This window comes from Moschus berezovskii, chromosome 5, assembly GCF_049115385.1.
Source record: "Moschus berezovskii isolate FMDL1 chromosome 5, NW_MosBer_1.0, whole genome shotgun sequence".
In the NCBI taxonomy this organism is placed as follows: domain Eukaryota; kingdom Metazoa; phylum Chordata; class Mammalia; order Artiodactyla; family Moschidae; genus Moschus; species Moschus berezovskii.
This window is the reverse complement of record NC_142464.1, coordinates 43792851-43820258: the sequence shown is the minus strand read 5'-3', so window position 1 is coordinate 43820258 and position 27408 is coordinate 43792851. Positions and strand designations below refer to the sequence as shown.

General features: G+C 39.4%; 1 protein-coding gene across 16 annotated transcripts in view; it reads right to left on the bottom strand.

Moving 5' to 3' along the window:
* The window catches only part of FAM13A (family with sequence similarity 13 member A), a 353167-nt gene that overhangs the window by 82216 nt on the left and 243543 nt on the right, over positions 1 to 27408 (bottom strand). For 7 of the 16 annotated variants that reach the window (XM_088836241.1, XM_055434557.2, XM_055434553.2 and 4 more), the window contains one exon: positions 4740 to 4781. In XM_088836241.1, the coding sequence (XP_088692367.1) occupies positions 4740 to 4781 (42 nt within the window). Of the gene's footprint in view, positions 1 to 4739; positions 4782 to 12148; positions 15941 to 17082; positions 17128 to 18831; positions 19508 to 23208; positions 23487 to 27408 lie in introns of those variants that run through there. The other 9 variants (XM_088836231.1, XM_088836232.1, XM_088836235.1 and 6 more) reach the window with 6 other exon arrangements.

Here is a 27408-nt window from a genome sequence, read left to right as displayed (position 1 = left end):
AAGGCTGGTGATAGGTATGCAGTCTTTGAAGCATATAGTCAGGATTTTGCTAAGGCACAGGCAAAGATGGGTTCTAGGTATGTGCATAATCCAGGAATTTGTAAAAAAGAAGGCATTCATGGGTCAAAGTTGGGTGGGATGGGATGAAGACAGGACCTGACCGTAGTCCCTAAGGAAGGTGAAGGCAGTGAAGGGGAGATGCGAGCAGGTACAGATGAGGAGGAATAGAAAGCGGAGATCAAGAACTCTACTCCTAGTGGAAATAACCAGAGAAATCAAAGCCTGGGCTTGTGGACGCTGAAGACTTCAATAAATAGAACTACCAACAGATCCCCAACAGATCTGACTGGACATTACCAAAAGAATTCAAACAACAGGCTGCATGTGGCCCAGAGAACACCTACTCCAAGTTGGCTTCACACTAATCTGAGCAGTTGAGGTAAGGGCTCCTTTTCTGGGATTCCAGCCTAGATTAGGAAAGAAGTCAGGGTACATCTTTGCCAAGCATGTTCTGTACCTTTAGTGTACAGGTCTGTGTTTATTTTGCGGCAATCTCACTAAGGGTTTGGCATAGACTGTCCCTTTCTTTCATTTCCTTAATCACTTCAACAGGGCAGGTAATCTCTAATAAGCACCTGGGGAACAATGACACCTACTGTTTGAGCTACTGTAGCTGCAATTAAAAAAAAAAAAATCACTGCAGATGGTGACTGCAACCATGAAATTAAAACTCTTGCTCCTTGAAAGGAAAGCTATAACAAACTTAGACAGCATATTGAAAAGCAGAGACATCATTTTGCCAACAAAGGTCCATACAGTAAAAACGATGGCTTTTCTGGTAGTCACGTACGGATTTGAGCGTTGGACCATAAAGAAAGCTCAGTGTTGAAGAACTGGTGCTTTCAAACTGTGATGCTAGAGAAGAGTCTTGAGAATCCTGTGGACTGCAAGGAGATCAAACCAGTCAATCCTAAAGGAAATAAATCCTGAATACTCATTGGAAGGACTGATGTTGAAGCTCCAATACTTTGGCCACGTGATGCAAAGTGCTGACTCATTGGAAAAGACTGATGCTGGGAAAGATTGAATTCAAAAGGAAAAGGGGGCAGCAGAGGATGAGATGGTTATACAGCATCAATTCAATGGACATGAATTTGAGCAAATTCAAGGGGACACTGGAGGACAGAGGAGCCTGGCGTGCTGTGGTCCATGGGGTCGCAAAGAGTCAGACAGGACTTAGCAAGTGAATAACAACAAGTTGCAATAAACTTGCCACATGGGACAGTGACAGGTGTAGGTTTGTAGCTATTATTTCTTTCTTTTGCAAAAAAGGACAAATGGTTCTATGGTGAGTTAGGTTAGGCTGGAGAAGTACTGGAGTTAGACAAGACAATTCAGAGAAAATTATTAACCCAGAATGAGAATATCTGAGTGTATGTCTATTTATAAAAGCCCTACCTTACTACAAAAAGGCTTGAAGACAATGGAAATGTCCAGTAGATTAACAAGTGGTTTAGCCATGATTGTTAGAAGAGCAATTGCAGAAACTGCAGTTCTACAAGGTGAAAGGGAGAGCAAGGGAACAAATGAAATGGCCCCACGCATCCTCTGTCCCTGTATTCCACCTTCCCCCAGCCACAGGGAAGTCCTGGAACCTCCACTAGTGCACTATACCCTCTCAATCTGCTCTTCATTTCTACTCTGGATTCTCTCTTGTTCTAGATAATGCATCTTGTGTCCACTGCAATGGCTGGATGCCAATCTAATCTCTAGTATCTGAGTTCCTTTATGGATCATCTATTCTCCTTCCTCTGAAATGCGAGGCCTGCTTTTCCCTTATCTTCCCTCTGTTCTGACCTGGTCTACCTGAAGACTGCCCACTCCCAAACTTGCAGCCACTGAGATTTGCTGTTCTACTTCATGTTAGACCTTTCAGAACAAACCACCAAATGGAATATCCTACCATTAAATACCCATCCCCACTACCGGGCTGCTTGTGGTTGAACCAACTTTTGGTGAATACACATCTTGGATGCATCTCATCTCTTGATTTGGCCTTTTCCTCCTCTGAAAAAGCTGACCAATCAATACTGCTGATATGCAATATTTAGTATTCAATACCCCTAGCTAGGGAAGACACCATTTTGCAACTACTAATCATGAATCATGTTTTACTTTTTAAAGGCACAGAAAACATTATTTTGGATTTAAAAGAGCCAACTTTGTTTTTCAACATGTTAACAAATCTTTATGAAATTCATTAGTCATACAATAATGCCCCTTTCCTAACACCACAGCAAAGGAATTGTAATAAAGTAGGAGAGAAAGGAATGGAAGACAGTAGAAAATTTTATTTAAATATATTTAAAACATTTAAGCATTCATTTGCTCTTACTTGAGGTAGTACAAAAAAAAGTGCACTGATTTATAAATTAAATTATCAGTGGACATGTTAATGGTTCTAGTCCAAAAATCTAGAAGAACCTAATCATAATTAACAATCACATAACAATTTTTATACTTGAATTCTGCATGCTAGAATAACCCAGGAAGTCAACCTCAAACCAGCCATGAAAATAATTTGGAAAAAAAGATTCATGTTTTATCAACAGATTCTTCCTGCTTCATGTCAAGTAGGCAAAAATCAATCTAAATTAGCATGGACCAATATAATTCTCACATAATTTCTAAGATTATCATGTAATGTTTTTCAGCAAAGGAAGCTACATTTGAAAATTTTAATTTTGGGCCAAATAATTGCTAGTTTTGCATTTATGAAGTATCTCCACTTAGTTTAAATTACCCTCATGTGAAAAGAATGCCTGTTGGTAACGTTTCCTTTTTCTACAACTTTACCTTCTACTTTAAATGTGGGTAGTATGCATGTCCCCCCAACCACTTTCAACATATTTTAGTTTTTATTACTCTTAATATTGAAAGGCCAAATAGGGTCTATCATGAGTTCAATAAATATGTTAACTTTCTTTACATTCTTTTGCTTTCATTTTGGCAGTACAGAATTTCTTTTTTCAAGACTACAGTATTACTCTAGGTAATTACAAAACTTACACTATAAAACACAATAATATGTATCTGAGGACTTATGATTTTTATAAGCCCATTTTCCCTATATGCTTTTTAAAAGAGTGGTAAAAAATAAAATTCAATACTATGCAAAACACAGATTGATGCTACCCAGAGTAATAAAAATAAGACAAATCAGAGAATAGTTCTCATTAGTCATCAGGATCTGGTGCTGCAGTCTTCTGTACTGTGTAGAACTTAATTTCCATTAATATACGGTAATCATTTGCTTGATATTACTGTGTGTATTTACATAATGAATACTAGCATCCCCGTGTACCCAGCAACATCCTCATGGGTTTATAGTAACTGCATAGTCAAGATAGCTTATAAACCAGAATGTGCTGATTTGGTTGGCAGGAAACCAGAATGAATCAAATGGACCACCATGTTGTCTCAAACTGATACCTCAAATGTTCCCTCTCTTGCCACAAAGTGATTATGCAACATGCTTCAAGTCTCTAAAGGGCAGAACACTACTGTAAACCAGTTACTTGGCCAAGCCTGATGTCCTGTGACACATTTCAGAACTATGATGGTTGAATTAAAATCTAAATTTAAGACTATCGCAACAAATCAGATTAAAAAACAAAATATGGATGTCATATCCTCACACTTTTTAAAAAGTAGAATTCAAAATTGAGGAAAAGTTAAAGAAAACTTCAGCAATTTAAACTTGAATTTATACAGTCATATTTTTTTCAAATATATTTTCTAAGCCTTTGAAGTAGGTAGTGAGGGAAGAAATGCAAAAGTAAGAAAAACCTGGCTCTAGGTCATTACCTAAATAAGGTGGTTCACTGATAATCACATTAATACAAAAACTTTTTAGTCTGGAGGGAAGTGATCTCCAGACTACATCTGGAGTTTACATCTACTTTGATGTAAACTTACCTGTTTCAAGAGTTATCATTCTGACTTCGTAAACTTTAGAAAATAATCCTGAACTCCATGAACTTGCTGAATATTAGTTTCATACTTTACTGCTACTGCTAAGTCACTTCAGTCGTGTCCGACTCTGTGCGACCCCATAGACGGCAGCCCACCAGGCTCCCCCGTCCCTGGGATTCTCCAGGCAAGAACACTGGAGTGGGTTGCCATTTCCTTCTCCAATGCATGAAAGTGGAAAGTGAAAGTGAAGTCGCTCAGTCATCAGCAGCCCCATGGACTGCAGCCCACCAAGCTCCTCCGTCCATGGGACTTTCCAGGCAAGAGTACTGGAGTGGGTTGCCACTGCCTTCTCCTCATACTTTACTACCATATAGAAAATGATCTGACATCACCCAAGGCTACTTCAGCAAGTAAGCCTTAGGCTCAGAGCCCTCCCTACTTGTATGTATGTGTAGAATGGAATTTTTAAAATTTAGGTTACAGCCTGATCATTAGGCAGAGTTCAAAATTAAAATGGCTACTTTGACGTCTTTGAATTTAAAACCAAATATTTTAGTCTTTTCAACTATATTAAAACTTTTTTAAGATTTCTTAAACAAAAGAGAGGAAAATATAGCATGAACATTATGGTAAGGGATTCTAATAAGTTTAGTCTGGCTACAGGACAGAATATTCTATTGAAAAGAATTAATGTAGACAAAACCAAAGAACTCTTAACCCTCCCCCAATTCCCTGTAACAGACGAATAAAAATCAAATAAATACCTCAAATAGAAAGGTGACATAGGTCTTTCATCTTCCTGCGAACTAAAAGGAAAATGAAATCTGAATTAATTTCTGTTAACATCATAACATCTCATTTTTACTAAAACTCTCTTCCCCCCTATCAAAAATTTTGTTTTGACACATTTAATCTCACCATGGAGTAAAGTTAGCAGAGTACACTCTACCTTGGACCCAGCCAAGACCAATTACTTCTTCAAGGGAGATCATCAAGAGAGGTTTCTTTCAAGATTAGCCTAAGGCGAAAGTAATTCACATCATACTTTCAAGAGGAAGCATTTAACTACCTTATTCTAAAAGCCCAAGCCCATATATTACACAAACTCTTAAAATGATTACATACTCAATTATCTCAATAAAGTTAATTACAGCTCATTAACATGATGATGAAAATAAGAAAGAGTCAACAAAATATTCCTAAGTGTATGATGCTCTAGCAATGCTCAGGCACCAGTACACAACACTCTTGCTCTTTGCCTTCTGCAGCTACCCACCCAAGGTATTAATGAAGGTAAGTAACATGAAAGGACACAAATGAAACAACTATAAAAATAGTTTAAGTTCCTCAAACAACACAGAAACAACATGAAGCTTAATTAAAAGTAGTTAATTAAAAATATAAAATGTATACTATACTGAAATATTTTTTATTTTACTTGCCTTTCTCTTTTGATAAATGACCTCAAAACAAAGAATAAGTCTCTCCCCTTCAGGTCTACTAAAGTGGTCTTTGAACTTTTTTGACTATGCACTTGTGCAAAATTTGCTTTTAAGTAGCCATTCACCTGAATATATGACTAGGTATCTACATTAAATATGTTCAACATTAAACAGAAACAAGTATAAATGTATTAGATAAAGTTAATCTAATACAATTAATCTTCTTGTACCCTTGTGGTACATGACAAACATCACTGATGAAAAGAGAAAAGTTTTCTTCATAATATTACCTTGGCAATCACCAAAAATCTTATTACAAGTTGTAGTATAACAGACACACACACACACACACACATACACACACACCCATCAACCCTGCCCTGGAAGTAGAAAAGGTCTGGCTGCAAGATGACATATAAAAGATGACATTATTTTTCACTCTCTCATGATTTTGATTTCCAATGTCAATATCACTTAGGAATCTTAGTGTTTATCTTGTCAAAGATTTTGCTCTTAGTAATTGATCGTGCCAGTTCTTCTCAAGTGAAAGGTAATGGATAGATCAGTTTTATTCTTGACTCTAATATTGATGGGCGGAGGGCAAGGCTTGATGAGTTACAGACATTAACACCTGGGAAACCTCCAGGTGTCTTGGGAAGAAACCCCTGGAGCCGTGCTTTACAGTAGTGATTAAGCCAGACCAACACAAGGGGCTTACACATTTGACATCAAAATAGTTCTTGAAAACACTTAACAAATTATAAACATGTTGGAATTGGGTTTGTTTCCTAACCAAGGGTTTGGTGTCAAAAACAGTAAGTATAACTGACACTGTGCAAAACATAGGAACATGTGAGCAGTGTACTAAACACATTTTTGCCCAGAACTGATCCTTAACTCTAACATGTAACAAATATTAAAGAAAATTAACAGTTTCTTTAGTAAACATTCAATTAGCAATATGGTTGGTTTTCTTAAAATTCAGAAGTGCCTTGGGAGATAATTTAATGATGCAGAGTTCTAAATATAGTTGTTCATGTGCTTTGGCTAATATTTTGTGTGCATGCGTGAAAATGTCCTTGTAGTCAACAGAGGCAATCAAATCAAATTTCTTCCTTTACATCTTCTCTCCTTCACACATCTATTCATCAGTGAGACACTATCTTGTGCTTATTTTTAATTATCTCATGTAAATCCTCACAAAAGCTTCCCTGGTACTTGCCCCTCTCTTGAGAATAGCAGGCTCAGAGCAGGCACATAACTTATCCAGGTCACACGGCTGCTGACATGCAAACAACAAACATTCTTTTTGCTGTTCACTGCCTTGTCTTCAACTTTAATTTATCAAAATATGATGGGATGACTGTCCTCATTCTGGCACAATACCTTGTGGACTTTATAAGCTCTGTGCCATGCTTCTGATTACAGCAACTCTACACCAACCTTAGTCAAAGTCCACTCATAATGCTTTATGCCTGATAGCACGTACAAGGTGATTAATTTATTAAAATGTATTGCTACTATGTCAAGAATGCCTCTTGACAGAAACAGTAGTTTTTAAATCATGAGCAAATATATTTTAAATTATTTTTTTGGAGTATAATTGCTTTACAATGCTGTATTAGTTTCTGCTGTACAAAAAAGTGAATCAGCTCTATGTACACATATATCCCCTCTTTGTATTTCCTTTCCACTTAGGTCACCACAGTGCTTCCCTGGTGGCTCAGTTTGTAAAAAGTGTCTGCCTGCAATGCAGGAGACCCAAGTGTGATCCCTGGGCCAGGAAGATCTGGAGAAAGAAATGGCAATCTACTCCAGAATCCTTGCTTGGAAAATTCAATGGGCAAAGGAGACTGGCAGGCTACCGTCCACGGGTTCGAAAGACTGAGTGACTAAACCTACCTAGGTTACCACAGAGCACTGAGTGCAGTTCCCTGTTCTGTACACTAGGTTCTCATCAGTTATTTATTTTATACATAGTAGCATATATATATCAATACCAATCTCCTAATTCATCCCCCTTTCCCTCCCCGGTCCCATCCATATGTCCGCTCCCTACATCCATGTCTCTTATTTTTTCAGGCTGCATTTGTACAAGGTAAGTTTGTCAATGAAAGACAAAATCAGAAATTCTTAATTTGGATATGTCCTTAAATTTTGAGCAGTGTTTAAGCACTGTTATTTAAATGAAATGAACCAGACTCAGTATTAACTCAGTGTTAGATTTGCTTAGACAGTAGCAGTCAAGGGGACAGCAATCTATGCACAGTACCCAAGAATAAAAATACAATTTGAAAACAAAATGAGGAAAATAATTAATTTTGATAGTTAATTAGCCTATTCCTATTTTCCCTTTCATAAAAGTAATGTAATCTTGACGACAGTATAAATTCTGAAACAACTAAAGCACTGATTTCAGATAAAGTCTATTTATTCCAAAAATCAATTTTATGCACAGATTTTAAAAGCAAGTTCAAGGAAAAATGGCCAAGGACAATTCTTCCAACTGAACAGAGAGAATAAACTTTTCCACAAAATTTACACATTGGAATGTAAAACATTTGAAAAGATCACCATTCCTAACTGTGCAAAAGGAATACTGGACTATTATTATATGCCCTCAAGCACCTATTTATAGAGTTATTTACGCCTGTTGCTAGCTTTACATCAATCTCAGGCATGTCCAGTGATGTTGAGCTGTAATTTTTTGCCTAAATTTTAAATTGAGAATTAATTCAGACGTACTTTCACTTTTTAAAAATAAGCCCATGTACTGTGAATGAACAGGGGAGTGTGTGTCACGAAATGAAGCCAATGAGAAACTGTAACAACCTGGAATTCATTCAATTTCTCCCTTGGTTACTAGTAAAAACGCCATATTTTAATTATTTGTTTGCCGACTCTGAATAATAGCCAAGTTTAAGCAGCCAATTGCTTTGCTTTTTTAAAAAATTCAAATACATTGAGAGATTTGAGCAATCATCTCATGTTCATCAGGCCATTGAGTGCTTAATGTCCTTAGACATGTGGTCTTATATTCTCTCACAACAGCTGCCTGTGGGAAGAACATTTATCAGATAGACCAAGTAACCGTCCAAATCTAAGAAGCTACAGCTGAGAAGGGCAATAACAAAGATAGAAGGGTTTTAGTGGGGGGCCTATGTAACTTAACTCTTTTACACTTAATTTTTAGTTTATCTTGGAGTATAATTGACTTACAATGTTGTATAGATTTCAGGTGTACAGTAAAGTGATTCATTTACACATATACATATATCCTTTCTTTTTCAGATTCTTTCCCATAAAGAACATTACAAAATATTGAGTAGTTTCCTGTGCTATACTAACTTACCTTCTGATGTGACTCAACATTGGTAAATGCATATAAATGGATGACAACTAGACTTACGATCTCTTCCTGAGCTGCACTCATTTCTAAACTGAAGCCACGGAGTGCAATGCCTATCGATTTAATTACACAGCAAGCTAACTGAAACTGTGAAAAGCGTGGTGCTTTCTATGCCTAAGAAAAACCAAGTACTGTTGGGAAAATTCCCAGACTGAGGTATTCAGAATGGACCCTCAATTACTGGATCAAACCACCATTTCATTCAATTCCCTTTTGAACTGTCACGATAAATGTTCCAATTAGTCCAACTTACTAATTGGTTAATGTGGCTGGCTACCCCCAAAACTAACATGATCTGCATATTTAGCTACACACTTTAACTACATTTTCAAGTGATTTGAGCTAGATGAAACAGTTTGTATGTGTTCCTTGGGTATTGAAATGTACAGCAAAATAGGTAAGGATTAGTTCCATTCACTGAAAAACCAGAAAAAAAAAAAATCTACTGGGGCTTAAAAAACGCAAATAGCCAAAGGAGGAGAAAAAGGGAGGGACAAGTGAAAAGACAAAATTAAAAGTATTAAGTAAACATTTTCTGGAATTCAGGTTTTCCCCTCATGTTGCAACAAATGTGCTAAATGGAAGAGTTTTCTTAGATGAAATTTCTTCAAGGATAATGAGGTGAGTGAAAATGAGCACATTTTCTTTCCTTCCTTCTTCTGCAAAAAATAAAGTGCCATACTTGAGCCTTTTTGATTTATCCACAGTCTCAGGCATTAACATTCATAACCCCCCATTTATAGCATTTATAACTCTCCATTTGGGGTGTGATGTAGCAGCTGGTGTTCTGCTGCTCAGATTTTTGGTTCAGCTCCATTCAGGAACACAGTAGAAAACATTCTCCCTGTTACTTTTGGAAAACAAACATCAAGAGTTTTCAGATCAACTTCTGGCCAACTGTTTGCCCCGTAAGTTCAGGGGGACATTTTTGTAGCTATACGTATACTCCTTTATTATAAACCCAAGCAACTTCGCTTACAGTTTTCTTATTTGTATGCTGTAACTAAGAAAGCAACATGGAGCCGCCAGGAGAAATAAAAGCAAACCACTTAAGTTCAAGAGCAAATAGGTTTTCCTGACCAATGGGTAAATGCAAAGAGCTGAAACTATTAAGGTTCACAAGACTAGAAATTTTAGCTAACACGAAGAGGTATTAAGCTTTGGAAGCAAAACAAACAAAAGGCTTCCAAAAATTTGCAACCTTCCCCCCAGTAAGATAGTGAAATACTTCAATTCTTTTCTTGATTGCCTAGTACAAATTTGAAATATATTGTTTGGGGCTGATAGTATCTCCTCAAAAATAGTATCCCCTAACCCCAAGAAACTCAGGATAAGATCATGTTTGAAAATAGTCTTTACAGAGGTGATCAAGTTAAAGTTACGGTAATGGGCTCTAACTCATATAACCAGCGCCCTTACAGAGCAGACAGAGGTGGATACACACACAGGGCGCACACCATGTGAAGACTGGAACTGTGTTGCCACCAACTAAAAACTCCTGGAAGTAAGGAGAGAGGCCAGGGACAACTCATTTCCCAGTGTCTTTTGAGGGAGCCCGGCCCTGCCAACACGTTAATTTGGGATTTCTGGCCTCTAGAACAATGGGACAATAAATTTCTGCTATTTTCAGCTACCCTGTTTGTGGTGTTTTGTCACAGCCATGATAGGAAACTAACAATTCTACTAAAAATATTTCCACCCCCCAGATCCAAACCTGCCTAACAAGTGTCTCCATCCTACACGTGGAATTTCATTTGTAGGAATGCTAAGACTAGAATCGGTTTCCCACACTGACATGGGGATTTGACTTCCAGGCCTGTACTAACCTCTCTTTCAAAAAAATTATCCTCAATAAGCACTCCAGAGTCAGTGTTTTGAAAAACTTTGGCCACAATCCAGTTAGAAACACATTTTACATTGTGACAGTACACAGACACATCAAAGGGACACACATTTCACAGCATTATTCTTACTTTGGATATTTTCTATTTTGTCATATTTCACTTACATAAAATTATATAAAACAATGGTTACGATCTGCTAAATTGGTTTTATGACCACCAAAAGGTCATGACCCACAGTTGAAAAATGCTATGCTAAAATCACATCTCCCTGGCTTGAGGCATAATTAATACACAATGAATGCTGAATTATCTCCATTCTCATTGGACAGACAGCAAACACTCTTTTCTTCTCTGCTCCACTGTCAGAATCAGCTCTGGGCCAAAAAAAGTACAGATTTTGTTGAGCCTGGATCACAGAGAAAATCAGAGAGAAAGCAGGTCCAGATACACCTAGCAATATGGATGTGAGAAAGTCGTTCTAGGTGAGCATGGGGGAGCTGATAGAGGATTTCCAGGTCTCTTCAATATTCTTTCCCTGCTTATACCACAGGATGGTGTCAAGAAGGAGACTCAGGGACCCATGGTCTTTTTTGATTTCACCTCCCTTACTGACCTGGGCTTCCCAGGTTGCGCTAGTGGTAAAGAATCTACCTGCCAATGCAGAAGAGGCAAGAGATGTGAGTTCAGTTCCTTGGTTGGAAAGATCCCCTGGGGTAGGAAATGGCTACCCACTCCAGTATTCTTGCCTAGAAAATTCCATGGGCAGAGGAGCCTGGCGGTCTACAGTCCATGGGGTCGAAAAGAGTCAGACACAACTGAGAGCTTCTAAAGATTACTAATGACCGTGGCATTCTTTATCACCTATATTCTGTCTCTTCGATTCAAAGAACTAGTACACTTGAAAGGAACTAGGGAGCCTCTCACTCTATTTCCATCCCTCTACCCAGCTAGTTTTATCCCTGGATGCCCTTCTAATGAACATTGTTCAATCTCTAAGGAACTGGGGGACTGGTGAGGGTGTGTGCCTGTCGGCAAGAGGATGTAACACTTTTAAGCAGGGAGGGGTGGGGCTGCTTTACCTTCTGTCTCTTTTGCATCTTTCCCTACAGTAAGAAAGTCAAAAGCAAACTATTACTACCTGTGGACTGGCTGACACAGCTGAGAGTCTCACACTGCACTTTACAGGGGATCCTGGCTGGAGATGCGTTTAGAAGTTACGGGACAGAGTCCTCATTCCTGTTATAATAATCTCAGTTGCATTAACAGCCAACTGCTCTCCTTAAAAAAAAATCCCTCACCCCCGCTCATGGTCGGTCACCAAACTGCACTGATTATATCTCAAAAAGAGACAAATCTCTTGAATTTGACCTTTCCTTTCCATTTCCACTTCCTTAGTCCATCACAGTGGCAATACTCATTTTCCCCTGCCACCCAGACCAGTTTATCCTTAATACTCCCATCAGATTTATCTTCCAAACCTGAAAGCCTCTCCTGTTTCCTCTGTGTCTTCGGGGTGAAATCCAGATGTCTGAACCTGGCACACAAGGGCAGTGAGCTTCCATCAACCTCGCACTGCACTTTCGTAACCCTGTCTGTACGTGCTGTTCCCTCTGTCTTGAATGCTTCCGGCACTTCTCTCTCTGCCTGGTAAATACTTCATCTCTCAGCTCAAATGTCATCTAATCTGGGAGGCCATCTCCATCACCCTGGAGAAGGGAGCGACTTCTCCATGCAGGTTCCCAGACACTCTGTCCACAGCCATAAACCAGTGCCCAGCACATGATGCCAAAATTCCAGTTTGGAAACTAGCCTCACCTCCGGGACTGGTCTTCATCTTTGTCCCCTGCAGCACCTAGCAAGGTACCCAGAACATTCTGGGTGTTCCGTCAGTGGCTGAGGAATAAAATCAGCATCACTCAGACCATGCTGAGTGCTGACATGACCATGTGATTATGCATTTTGAACACATACACCATTTATAATTTGTAAAATTAAGTTTCCCAACTGGATGCATTCTCAGATAGCTGTATGTTGATTATTTTAAGTTATCTTGTTCCCTGTTATTCCAAACTTAATGGAACTGCAACTGTGCCATGGGCTTTCTCCCACCCTTATTTAGAGAATTTGTTTTATCCCACTGCACAGTTAGAGGTGGGAGTGCTGCCATTGTGCCAGTAATGTAAACACTGTACTTTCTGTAGGGTACTGTGAACCCAGAAAAGGATATGTTCGGGCAAGGCAATGTTTGAATACGGGCTTGCCACATACTCTATCTGTTTGTTCTGGCTTGAGAGCAGGAAAAGAAAATTTTTTCACTTCATTGCAAACCCAAAGCTTTGTGTGGAGCTTAAAGAAATTTTTAGTTTAGTCACAAAACTGTTTTCAAGGCAGCTGGAAGCTTTCATTTGTCCCTGAGATTCTTGTTCTGCAAAGTGCTGTTTATCATTATTATAGATATAGTAAGATCGCCTTTGGGAGGCAGCAATTTAGAATGTAATATACAGTAAGTTTCTTTTTTGAGTGGGTTGATATTAATGGATAAGAGAATATTTTTAGAAATTAGCAAATACATTGAAATATTTCCTAATCTTTGGCTCTAAAACAAAATCAAAGGAATAGGTGATACCTGCAAAAGGGAATAATAAATTTTTTTTTTTTTTTTTTTACTAACTTCTTTCAGTTATTACCCTGGTAGCTCAGACGGTAAAGAATCTGCCTGCAGTGCAGGAGACCTGGGTTCAATCCCTGGTTGGGAAGATTCCTTGAAGAAGGGAATGGCTACCCACTCTAGTATTATTGCCTGGAGAATCCCAACGACAGAGGAGCCTGGCAGGCTACAGCTCGTGGGGTTGCAAAGAGTCAGATACAACTTAGCATCTAACACTTTCATTTTACAACCATTCTTAATGGTTTGCTATAACAAGGTGCCACAGATTGGGTGGCTTCAACAACAGAAACACTGACTTCTCACATTTCCAGAGATTGGAAGTCTGAGATCAGGGTGCCAGCATGGTCAGGTTCTGCTGAGAGCTCTCTCTGGCTTGCAGACTGCCATCTTCTTGCTGTACCTCCACCCAGATGGGGTTGGTAGATGGGGAGATTGTGCTCTGGTACCTTTATCTCCTCGTAAGGGCACCAATCCTATTATGGGAGCCCCACCTCCATGAGCTCACGCAAACCTAAGTATTTCCAAAGGTCCCACTTCAACATACCATCATATTAAGGACGAAAGCTCCAGTATATGAATTTGAATAGTTTTATCATTTACAAAGAACTATAATATTCTTTAACTACAAAATTTCCCCTCTAAGTAAGTATGTTAGGCATTATCACCCCCACTTTATAGGTAAAGAAAACGACTTGCCCAAATTCACATGGCTAACTCACTGTCAGTGTCTGGATATCTGGATATGTTTCCTGACAGCAAGTTTACTATCTTTTCATTGCTTTCCCCACTGTTTTCTGTTGACTCTCTAATACTCTTCTTTTTTTTCCCCCAGTAGTTTAGATAGGGTGATCTCTGTAAAATTTAAGAATAACCGTCACTTTAATTCACACTAACTTCTTTGTTTGGAGTAAATAGCAAATATTTAGACTTCAGAGCCACTGCAACCATCACATGACAGTAGAGCCCATGGAGGTCTTCCTTGTTCTCACCCATTCTCATTATACCAAATACAGACCACGCTGGTGATGAAATCAAAGTTCAGACACTCAGTCCCGGAAGGGTTAACCCAGAGTTGAGGTAAGGCAGCTTTTAACTCCCTCTGAGACTGAGGTGGGTCATAGAGGGGAAGGTTGGGAGGAATAGCGTTGAGTTTTCAGATAAATTAACCTAAGGCATCTCCACCACAAACAGTAGAGGGCTCTCTAACCTCACACAGGAGACTCACAAGCTGGCCCTTTATCGCCAGGGTTGTTCCTTGGTTAAGTCCCCCATCATTCCCATGTTAGCAATGTTTACTTGTTTGCAAAAGAATATTCCAAAAACCAATACTTAGAAAGGCCAAATGGATTCTGCTGAAAAGAGGTTCAGTGAAATTTTCCCATGCTGGATCACTAACATATGTTAATTAATACTGTTGCTATAAATCTTCTTAAAGAGCCATTGCAATTTGCAATTTGGTATATTTCACCATCATGAAATAAATATTCAATAATGTATATTGAATGTCATAATTTGCTTGATGAAGTAATTAAAAGAGAGTTATACTGACATTCATCTCAGTTTCCCACTTATAAATAAATCAAGCGGAAAAAGGGATGTGAGAGCAGATGACAATGCATTAAAATCACAGGGATCTAGATGAGTCATTAGTGCACTTAACTTCATCTTCCATCATTAGTTTTTGTGGCCATAAGATGAGTTAGTGACTATCTGAAAGTTAATCTAGCAAATAAAAATACAGCTGTGAAGCTGAGAGCTTTGCCATGGACATAAGAGTGAGTCGAGACTATTTCTTAGCCTATTGAAACCTTCTACATATAAAATGGAGATCCTCACCTACAGATCCACAATATCCAAGGGAAAAATACAATGGAATATGAATCACGAAAGGAGCTTGAGGTACAAGTAAAGTCTGGAGTCTAATAAACTCTCTCTTTAGTGAAAGAAAGTAAATTTGTTGTTGTTTAGTCGCTAAGTCTTGTCTGATTCTTTTGCGACCCCATGGACTGTAGCCTTCCAGGCTCCTCTGTCCAGAAGATTTTCCAGGCAAGAATACTGAAGTGGACTGCCACTTCTTTCTCCAGGGGATCTTCCCAGCCAAGGAACTGAACTCACATCTCCTGCACTGGCAGGCGAATTCTTTACCACTGAGCCCACCAGGTAAGCGTCTTTAGCACTGAGCCACCAGGTAAACCCTGAAGGTAAATTTAGTACCTGAGAAAAAACTTGTTTCAATTCTTTATATAGTTTGTCCACTTAATTCTGATATTATTCTGTTTCCTTGGAAGCACTTTTTTAGCTAGCAAGAATATCCATACAATGCTATACAGCACAAATATTTTAATATTTCTAAAAATAACTAGAATAATTTAACCATCTCAATAGATGTATTATGAGATCTATCATTAGTTTAAGTCATTTTGAAGTGAACTTTAAGAACTGAGCTCTTTACAGAGGATCAAATTTTAAACATTTAGCCTTTGCAGTCTTTCTAAAAATGGTGAGTTCCAACATAGTCACTTCCATCCTGGAGAAAGTCTGCAAATTATGTTAAGTTATAAACAGATAGTAAAATACATTAAAGGGAACCAAAGTATTTTACTTCATTCTTAGCTTTCAATCTGTTATTCTCATCTTTGCTACTGATTAGCAGTAACAAATTTATCTTCTATATACTTTTACAACATGCTAAGAAAGGCTAAAAAGTCACTCATGGGAATTATAAGCTAAGTAGATATTGGGGTACAAACATGCCCTCTAAAAAGATCATGAACTTATATGAGGTTAAATAAAACATGGGGCAATATTATCCATGCAGGTACATCTCTATTATTATGTTAATTATAATGTCCATTACCGAATTCACCACATGTACTGTAATTGTCTGGTAATGTGTGTGTGTCCTCACTAGCACGTGAGCTTTTTGAAGCAGAACCGTGTCTTCATTCCCTTAGTATCACTGGCAATACACAGTAGTATTCGGTCATAAATAAAACATTAAAAACACTGTAAGTATCTTGTTTTAATAGGTAACACTGACCGTCTAGTAAATGAAAACATCAATTAAGACAAAGACACTTCACATAAGGTCCTGATATTCAGTATGTTATTTGGGGATGTTGAGTAGTATAGTGTTAGTATCTTATATATATATATATACCTGCTGTCAATGGCTTTATATAAGTTATAATCATTAACTAGAGTTTAGATCAGTGTTTCTCTGAGTGTGTGAACCATTTGTGCCATATTTACTTTCGGGAAGCTTGTTAAAATGTCGATACTTCCCTGTCACACCCAGATTCAGATTCAGTAAGTCTAGGGAAAGAGAGGACCAGGAAGACACTGATCTTAAAATAAGTTCCCCAGGTAATTCTCATGCATCTACAGTATGAGAAGCAGTGGGCTCCCTGCTCCACACAAACACGACTGAGCATGAGTTTCTCTTAACTGGTATTTAAAGATATTCTTTCCCTCATCCACTGCTAATTCAGTTTCTAGCCCCTCAGTGTTCTTTAACAGAAAGGAGCAAAGCATTCAGCCCACAACACAAGACTCTGCAACTTTCCTGCTCCAAGCAGGGTAACAGTGGGGGTGGCTGGCAACAGTCATCTCTACTAGAGATCACAGAAATCCTTAGCCAAAGACACTGTATTGGGCTTGGAAGAAGGAATTATGTGTAGGAACCAGAAACCTTTCTGCACAATCGCTTAACTTCCCTTAACAAAGAGAACCATACAAGCCTACCTGTTCCTTGCCTTCAAGAGGTGTTTGATCACTGGCAGGCACAGGCTGAAGTGAGGATTGCAAGGTAACCAAATTAAGTCCGCAGACATAGAGAGACAGTGAATACAGTGATCAGCAATCTTGAATGCAAATACACATTATTCCTCTTACATAGGTTTATTTATAAGGACTAATAATTTAGGACTAAGGACTAATAATTTTGGAAGAAATTACACTGATTCTATTTTAGCTTTCATCAACTTAACTCCCTAAACAATATTTTAGCAGAATATAGATCTATTTTCTTAACAGTTATTATATCATTGTGCAGCTTATTACAGAGTTCAGTTCTAGAAAGGATGTGCTTCAGACACTTAAGAACTGACACCATTATAAGAAAAAATAAGCCCCCAGCTTTAAAGCTGGAAACCACATCAAGAGTCCAAAAAGTGTACTTTAGTTTTTAGTCTTCTTGCAAGTTTCAAATACATGGCCCTTCCCCCTGAATTAATATAGACAAATTTCAGATCTATCTATCGATCACTTTCTGCTCCCTTGGGTTATCAATTTTAGAAAAGGAATTCCAGGGACATCTGCATCAAGTGCCATTACGGTGCAGTTGTCATTACAGTGAAAGAAAAACAATTATACCGTTTTATCTCACAGGGTACATCTGCAGGAACCATTTTGCAAATGAACACTCAACTTTGGCTTGCCTTATTTTCATATTACAACAGGACCGTCTGGTAAAATGGTTTTTAAAAAAGAAATTCATTTTTTGTCTAGGTTTTCTTCATGGATAAACCGTATTTACTGTGTGACTTTTAAAATCACTTCCATTAATAAAACTCTATAGTTTTCTTAGAGGAAGCATTTACATAGAATCAAATGCCACTGCATGTACAGCAGTTGTAGCTGAAACGGTATAACAAGATTGGCAAAAGAAATTCTAAAAATCCTAAAACATGACCTTGGGCAACTGAGGATTTACTCCAAGCCTTGTTTTCCAGTTGTGAAACTGGAGGGCTGGACTCCGTCACCTCAGAGGTGACTTCCAGCTTCAACATTCCGGGACACCTTATTCACTTAATTTACCAGCAGTGATCTTTTTGACATGCCCTTTGTTTAAACTTACTTTTCTCTGCTATAGTGTAACTCCTTCACCCCACTCCCCAATCCATATTAGAATCATTAATGAACAAAACAGAGCCTTGTGCTCAATCATTCTTACAGAGCAGTTTGGTTTGTTTGTTTAAAGGTGTCATCTATGTAATAAATCTATCTAGAATTATTCATGGGGAAATAATATCCTTAGCATCTATGTCCATGTATTATAAAGTACTTATTGATAGAAAATCCTTGTCTAGATATAAAATTCAATGCAGAGGGCTCCTAAAATGCATTTTTAAAAGGTCTTTCCCCTGTCGCCATCCTTCAAGATTAGATTAGAGCTCACTGCAGCCTCACAACATCACTTAGAAACTCATTCAGTTCAGTTTTATTTTAAACCTGCTCAATATATTCTTCAGTTTCTGTTTTTCTTCAGATGTCAAAGCTCTTTTCTTATATTTATATTAATTCTTCTTCACTGAACAGTGAAGAAGATAAGAAGTTGGGCATTAGTGTCAGCATAAGAAGCAATATGTTTACATTTTTCTGGTCTTGAGTTTGCAGCAGATTACTGAAAGATGTCAAGTATTGGCAAAGTTATATAGTTTTACACCACTCAGAAAATACGGAAGAAAAAACCCAAATAGGAAAGAATACTACCTTTGCAGAGGCATGATTTCACAAGCCATCCTTGTCTGGAAATTGGCAAGGGACCCTCACAACTGTCTCTTCCGCGCCTAGTGGGGGCGTCTGTGCAGGGACCGGCTGCTCACAGTGGCTGGGCCAGGCTGGGGGCGGGAGGTTGCACCTCACCGCCAGAGAAGCAGCTTGCTCTGCAGTCTGCCAGCGTCCCGCTGCTCTCTGCCTCCAAACTTCTCCAAGCAGTGCTATTCGATCGCTGCCTCTCTTACATTTCCACTGCAGTCCACTTTGACCTTTGTTCCAGGGAAGCAGCTGAACCACCCAGCCAATCAGAGCAGCAGCTGCTGCAGGGCTTAAAGGCGCTGCTTCTTTTGCAGCGGCTGCTGCTCCTCCCCTGGCTCCTCAGCGGGCTTGCCTAATTCTGGTAACTCGAAACTTTCCTCGGAGCCCTTCCACAGACGGGCTTGTCAGTCTGGGGAAACAACCAATAACTGCAGCATGAGCAGTCCCTTGAATGCTCAGTACTGAGACTGCCAACAAGGAAATCCATTTGTCAAGGAAAGACACTGCCTCTGAAACTGAAGGTTTCTGTGACAGAAGGCATAAGCTGTGTCCTGTCTCTTTTCTTCTCAAAAAAGAACAAAGAAAAAAAAAAATCAAAAGACCAACACTGAAAGGCGTGATACTCTTCTAGAAGGCACGCAGGCACTCTTCTAGACCCCTGCCCTACCCATATTTATTTCCTGCTGATGTTTACATTGCGGTGGCTACGAGTCACTGGTGACATCTCCCAAGGCACGTAGCTCTCATTTCTGGGGAGAACACACGTCTTAAGACTTACTGCTCAGGGTCCCAAGGGATCAATGTGACTATTTCCCATGGAAATATTTCAACTTATTATTTCTGCATTTTATCCTTATAAAATTGAATGTGTTTATTTAAATACCCATTTTCCTCTAAGAATATCACCAGCATATTTTTTGTAGGTTGGTTATTTATTGATCTATTTTTTTTTAAACAGGTAACACCAAATCAATTTCTCATCAGTTCAGTTCAGTTGCTCAGTCGTGTCCGACTCTTTGCGACACCATGAATCACAGCACGCCAGGCCTCCCTGTCCATCACCAACTCCCGGAGTTCACTCAAACTCATGTCCATCGAGTCGGTGATGCCATCCAGCCATCTCATTCTCTGTCGTCCCCGTCTCCTCCCACCCCCAATCCCTCCTAGCATCAGACTCTTTTCCAGTGAGTCAGCTCGTCGCATGAGGTGGCCAAAGTATTGGAGTTTCAGCTTTAGCATCAGTCCTTAAGGGCTGCTAAATTCCTGTTAGTTACCTAACTTTCCCTTATTTTCCTCTTCAGTAGGGAATACTAATGTGTTGTTTTAGGAACATAACTGTTAATCCATAGGTTTCAAACACTGCAAGAACAAATCTAGCAATGTTTTATTAAGCTTTCCTTCACAGCATAGGACTTGCTGAGAGTTACAACAAAGCCCAGAGCATCACTTTTAGTACAAGGGCAGAGGGCCAGAGTCCACAACATTCAGAAACAGAGGGGGCTTGTATGACCAAAAAGGTATCTTTCTCCCCTGTAGTTTTCCCCAGTTTTTTTACAGATCACTCATAATTCTGAATTTAGAACACAAAGCCCTACTGTAAGCATCCACTCTCCTTTGCTATACCTACTAATAAAAATATTCACTGTCCGACTAAATACTCTATCATATTTATGACGATGGATTAGTCATCCTAAAACTTATATTCAGACATTATGATAGAATCAATAACTAAAATCAGCCATTTAAAACAATGGAAGTTTTAAGTGTTTTAAAGTAAATTCAGAACTTACTTTTATTGAAGGTATCAGTATAGTGTTTTGATTCTAGACTTAGAAATTCTAATCATTCTCAAGTAACAAAAACCTTGTTTTATGTATTTCTTAAGTTTTTTACCTTTCAAAAATGCATCTCTACATCTTGCTTAACACTTCATTTCTGGAGACAGGAAATCACTATTACATATCATGACATCATTTCACTGATGAGTAAACTTGGTACTAGAAAATGAAGCAATTTGGAAACTTCACATGGAAAGTTAGTGGCAGAACAGAAGCTGGCTTCAGGATTGCTCAGGTCTGCTTCAGATCTCTGCTGTACAGCATAGTGCTTAGTCTATTCTATATGAGTTTTTAAAATATTTCATAGGATAACATATTTTTAGAAATAGTTAAAATTCAAGTGATAGAAACAATATCTTCTCTTTTAATTTTATGAACACATCAATACTGTATGGCTAAAAGAGACATGAGACCAATAATAAAGGACCCAGCATTACAAACGGAGAAGGCAATGGCAAGCCACTCCAGTACTGTTGCCTAGAAAATCCCATGGATGGAGGAGCCTGGTAGGCTGCAGTCCTTGGGGTCGCTAAGGGTCGGACACGACTGAGCGACTTCACTTTCACTTTTCACTTTCACACATTGGAGAAGGAAATGGCAACCCACTCCAGTGTTCTTGCCTGGAGAATCCCAGGGACGGGGGAGCCTGGTGGGCTTCCATCTATGGGGTCACACAGAGTCGGACACGACTGAAGTGACTTAGGAGGAGGAGGAGGAGGAGCATTACAAAAAATGTTAAATCATATAATAATTTACATTCAATACATACTAGATATAAAATACTGAATAGAAACATTTGAATCTTAACATCTGATTCCATATACATTTCCTGATAATTAAATCTTCCTGTCAACATCCCTCTAATATGCCATGCTGCTGCCGCTGCTCCTGCTAAGTCGCGTCAGTCGTGTCCGACTCTGTGCGACCCCATACATGGCAGCCCACCAGGCTCCACCGTCCCTGGGATTCTCCAGGCAAGAACACTGGAGTGGGTTGCCATTTCCTTCTCCAGTGCATGAAAGTGAGAAGTGAAAGTGAAGTCGCTCAGTCGTGTCCGACTCTTAGCGACCCGATGGACTGCAGCCCACCAGGCTCCTCCATCCATGGGATTTTCCAGGCAAGAGTACTGGAGTGGGGTGCCATTGCCTTCTCCCAATATGCCATACTACTAGTGAGATATCAGTGGTCATTTCTGAAAACTACCTAACACTATAACTCAGTAATTACCTGCCCTTTCAAGTCTCCATTATTTATTTATAATAATTCCTCCTTTTTCACTTTTGGTTGATTTGCAGGGCATGACTAGATGATCAGTTTTGAATTTATACTTGGACCGCGGCTCCTCCTCTCAAACAACACCAGCGTCCTTGATCACTGGAATAGCTTTATTACTCCATGCCCTACATCCTCATGTCAATTCTTCATTGTCAGGTAGCAGAAGCTCCACTCTCTGAACCCTGCCAGTGCCAGTTTCTCAAACATGGACTCCCAGACCACATTTCCTCCACAAGACCTACACGGTGCAACTCTCATAACCAGCCTCCACCATTTCTCTTCCTCCTTCTGAGCTCTCTATTCAGCTCCAATTGTTTGTCCCTAAGGAGGGCAACCTGTACCCAAACCGATGAGCACACAGCTTTAAAAAAAGATGCATCGCTGGCTTTCTTCAGCATTTAGTTTTTCCAAAACAGGTTCACTAGCATCCTCTGCTTCTTCTCCCTGTAAACATCCTGCCAGCTGGGTGACCTACTGCCAGGCTGCTAAACATTGCAAAAGAAAGTCACAGAACCCCGGCAACTGGGGAGATTAAAAAGTACTATTTAATCTTGGCCTGAACCTCAGTACTATGTGTCAAGCTTGTAGCTGTCTTTGATTTCTGACAGCATTCCCAAAGAAACTGCTGCTGATTTCCAATACTACAAATCTGAATTTCTCTTATGTCACTAATTACTTTGCTTCCTAAATTTATGAAGAAAGTCAAGATCATCAAATATGAGTGAATTCCGTTGGTCTCTTTTGCATTAAGTGTTGAAGTACCACCACCAACACCTAACACACACACACACACACGCCCCTTGCTTGGTTCTTTTTGACGTCTTCCTAGTCTAGGGGAACACATCCCCACCCACAGGACTCAAACTTCTTATCCATGTATTGAATCTCATCATTTTCTCCTCTCCCCCATTTTAAGTCTATCCCCAGTCTGACAGGCACCCTACTAAGTGCCCCCAGCCTTGAAAGCTTTTCCTCAGCACTCCTACCCTCTGGTGACGCAGTGCCATTTCCCTCCCCTTCCCACTGACAGGCTGCCCAAAACCTAGTTCTGCTCCTCCCACTTCCCCCAGAAATGACTCCTCTGCCTCACACCGATGTACTTCAGACTTCACCACATTTCTGAAACTGCTTTTGAAGCCACCAATGCTCTTTTGGTCACTAAATCTAAATGCCTTGTCTTCGATCTCTTTCTCCTCTTAACTTTTACAGAGACACCCACCTTCAGTTTTCTGAAAGTCTTTGGTTCTCTGCGATCTTTCCTGGGCATTCTCCAAGCGTCCTGATTATTCCATTCTCCTTTTATTTCATCTCTCTTCCCTCGTCTCTTACACCCTTTCCGCCTCATCTTCCAGCCCCACATCTTTCAATACAGGCACTCCATTAGAGTTTAATAACGTGCACTCTGGAATTACGCTCCCAGGGATTGGGTTCCAGCTCTACCACAGACAGGCAGCGTAAACTTGGGCAAGCTGTTTAAAAGCTCTGAAGTTGCTCTGAGGAATAAATGAGATCATGCATATAAAACACGTAAAATAGTTCCTGGCAAATAAATGCTCAATAGTTATTAGTATTATCACCCCAATCAGCACGTTCAAAGCTTCATGTTATCTGATTCCCCAAATTCTCCTCCTCCTGGCCCCTCCTGTTAATGATGATGTGATTCTCCCTCTGAATCAGACTCAAAGCATGAGTCATCGTTACTCCTCCCTTTCCTCTCCGTAACCAAATCTGTTGATTGTTCCGGCACGTCTCTTTACTCAGTGGGTCTTGGTCATCTACAGTCTCATGATAACCTTCAAGATGATCTTTTTGCCTCCATTCATTCTATCTCCAGTGAATACATTTCACTATTAGAGTGAATTTCCTACTGTGGTTGTGAACTGGATACTCACTGCTCTACTCAAAAGCTTTAGGAGCTCCCAGATACCTCTTAAATGAGCTCCAATTCTTTTAATATGATGAAGACTGCTGATTAACCTCAATATTCCCCTCCAGATCAGCTGCTTATATCGCCTAAGGAACCCAATCCAGATTTACCTGGACACCATTTTCAAATCTGTTCTGAACTTACCTATGCCAAACATTTACCCTTTGTCTAGACTATTTTCTCATGCCATTTTCTCCTGGCAAAATTCTGTGCACTCTCAGAATTAGGCCAGATGAAACAAATCTCTTACCCATTTTAACTCAGACAGCCCTGTGCATCTCTTATGATATTTATCTTTTTGCCCACCACAATGTTTCATTAATATTTGAATTTAAATATTTTCTCCCTATTGGAAAGAAAGTTCTCCAGGTAAGAACTGTATTTTTCCTGCAGCCATTACACAAAACAGACATCCAACAGTGCTGAATGAAGGAACTCATATATCAATCTCTCTTCAGAGTCTGAGCCTAGCTCCTTTGATTAGATTTTCACTTATCAAGCAATGTTTCTCCCTACTTTTTAAACATTTCCTATTTTAGGCTTTTTGTTTGCTTTTTTAAGTCACTCAGTCACATCCGACTCTTTGCGACCCCACGGACTATAGCCGGCCAGGCTTCTCTGTCCATGGAATTCTCTAGGCAAGAATACTGGAGTGGGTAGCCATTCCCTTCTCCAGGTTTACATCAGAGATAAAATAGACACCTCTTTTAGATTCAAATGAAAGATAATGATAACCAATAACTAGTTAAAAAAATAAACTATTGGGGTTATACACTGATGTGCAATCGCAGAGATGCATAAAGTAAGATCCTATCCAAAACTTTCAAAATCTTTTAAGCATTTTACATTACCCAATCTCTCCCAGGCTGTCAATTTCCTTTTCTACACTTCAGCTGGCTCGCAGACTTCTAATTTTCTTACATAACTTCTTCAGCAGATTCCAAGTGTTTGGCAATAGGTTTGTTTGCACTTGTGATATCAAGAGCAAAGACTGCTCCAAAAATGATGTGGCTTCATTTATTCTAATTTCAACATCAATTTGAAGCAACTGAAGAACTGAGAACATTTCTTGGCCACATTATTTTGTTTTCATGTGCTGTTTTAACATCTGATTGATTTGTTTCCTAAGAAAAGATATGTTGAAATAATTTCTTTCTTACAGGTTTGGTAAGAAAGTGCTTCTCAGATAAGGTTTCTTCCTCATATTTTTATCAATCTTTATAAATTGCACTAAGGAGCAAAACCTTCCACAAGATGCTCGCATAGTATTCATAAATGGTAATGACTAAATCTGACAGGTGTTTTTGTAATTATGAAGCCAGGATTTTTAGGGTACTTATAATTTAGATACCCTGGTACCACTGCACAGGATTCTGACTAAACTTGCTCTCCAGCAATCGGGGTGAGAACACTAGTGAAGTCCAGGGCTCAGCAGCAGATAGGATCATTATCTACCACAGCCAATGTCAAAAATAAAGGCGAGAAGGGAGAAGAAAGTGAAGGGGTGGTGCATGAAGGCAATCAGCATGTACTGAGAAGTTATGCTGTGTTCATTTTAATAGATGTGGAAATGAAGAAGTTATCTTCAGCACACAGATAGTAAGTGGCTGATATAAAGCTGGCATCTGAATGCCATAGCATTTCCACAATATGAAAGCTTTTAAAGATGGTAAAGCATTATATTTACTCATCAGTAACACACATTACCAACTGGCTACAGGAAAGAAAGAATCCTTACTTTTGGTCTGAGTTTTATATTTAGATGAGTGCAAATATATTAAATAAGGGCTTCCCAGGTGGCTCAGTGGTAAAGAATCCTCCTGCAATGCAGGAGATGCAGGTTCAATCCCTGGGTTGGAAAGATCCCTTACAGAAGGAAATAGCAACCTACTCCAGTATTTTTGCCTGGGAAATCCCATGGACAGAGGAGGCTGGAGGGCTACAGTCCCTGGGGTCACAAGAGAGTCGGAAATGACTTAGTGACTAAGCAATAACAACATACAATCTAATAATGGCTGTCTGAACCAAAGACAGACAGTGGACCAGAACAAAGCTCTTTTGCTACTCTGAGTCAACAGATCATGAGTGTGAGGGTGTGTGTTGTGTAATGGTAGAAGACAGCTGCGTTGCAGTAGGTGAAGGAAGTGTTTGGCATGGGGTGTTGAGGGGAACAGGAAGAAACAGAAAAGATGGAAAATCAATCTTTAAATTGTATTCTAAATTGTATTCCTCTAAGAAATAAATACATGGAAATGACAGGTAGACTACCAATTGTTTTTATGTTAAAAAAAAAAACTACAGCATTTCTTAACTCGAAGAATGATTATAAAGCCTCATAAAAGATATATTTTAGAAAGCAAAACAGTGACATTTAAAACAGGTTCATGCTAATAGGAATAAGGAATTTCTAGTTAGGTAAACTAATTTTCTTTAGTTACAGCGAAAACAAAGATGCTTGCTTTACTTAGTTCAGTTCAGTTCAGTCGCTCAGTCGTGTCCGACTCTTTGCGACCCCATGAATCACAGCACGCCAGGCCTCCCTGTCCATCACCAATTCCTGGAGTTCACCCAAACTCATGTCCATTGAGTCGGTGATGCCATCCAGCCATCTCATTCTCTGTCGTCCCCTTCTCCTCCCGCCCCCAATCCTTCCCAGCATCAGAGTCTTTTCCAGTGAGTCAACTCGTCGCATGAGGTGGCCAAAGTATTGCAGTTTTGGCTTTAGCATCAGTCCTTCCAATGAACACCCAGGACTGATCTCCTTTAGAATGGACTGGTGGGATCTCCTTGCAGTCCAAGGGACTCTCAAGATCTTCTCCAACACCACAGTTCAAAAGCATCAATTCTTTGGTGATCAGCTTTCTTCACAGTCCAACTCTCACATCCATACATGACACTGGAAAAACCATAGCCTTGACTAGACGGACCTTGGTTGGCAAAGTAATGTCTCTGCTTTTTAATATACTATCAAGGTTGGTCATAACTTTCCTTCCAAGGAGTAAGCATCTTTTAATTTCATGGCTGCAATCAGCATCCGCAGTGATTTTGGAGCCCAAAAAAATAAACTCTGACACTGTTTCCCCATCTATTTGCCATGAAGTGATGGGACCAGATGCCATGGATCTTCGTTTTCTGAATTTTGAGCTTCAAGCCAACCTTTTCACTCTCCTCTTTCACTTTCATCAAGAGGCTTTTTAGTTCCTCTTCACTTTCTGCCATAAGGGTGGTGTCATCTGCATATCTGAGGTTATTGATATTTCTCCCGGAAATCTTGATTCCAGCCTATGCTTCTTCCAGCCCAGTGTTCCTCATGATGTACTCTGCATATAAGTTAAATAAGTAGGGTGACAATATACAACCTTGACGAACTCCTTTTCCTATTTGGAACCAGTCTGTTGTTCCATGTACAGTTCTGACTGTTGCTTCCTGATCTGCATACAGGTTTCTCAAGAGGCAGGTCAGGTGCTCTGGTATTCCCATCTCTTTCAGAAT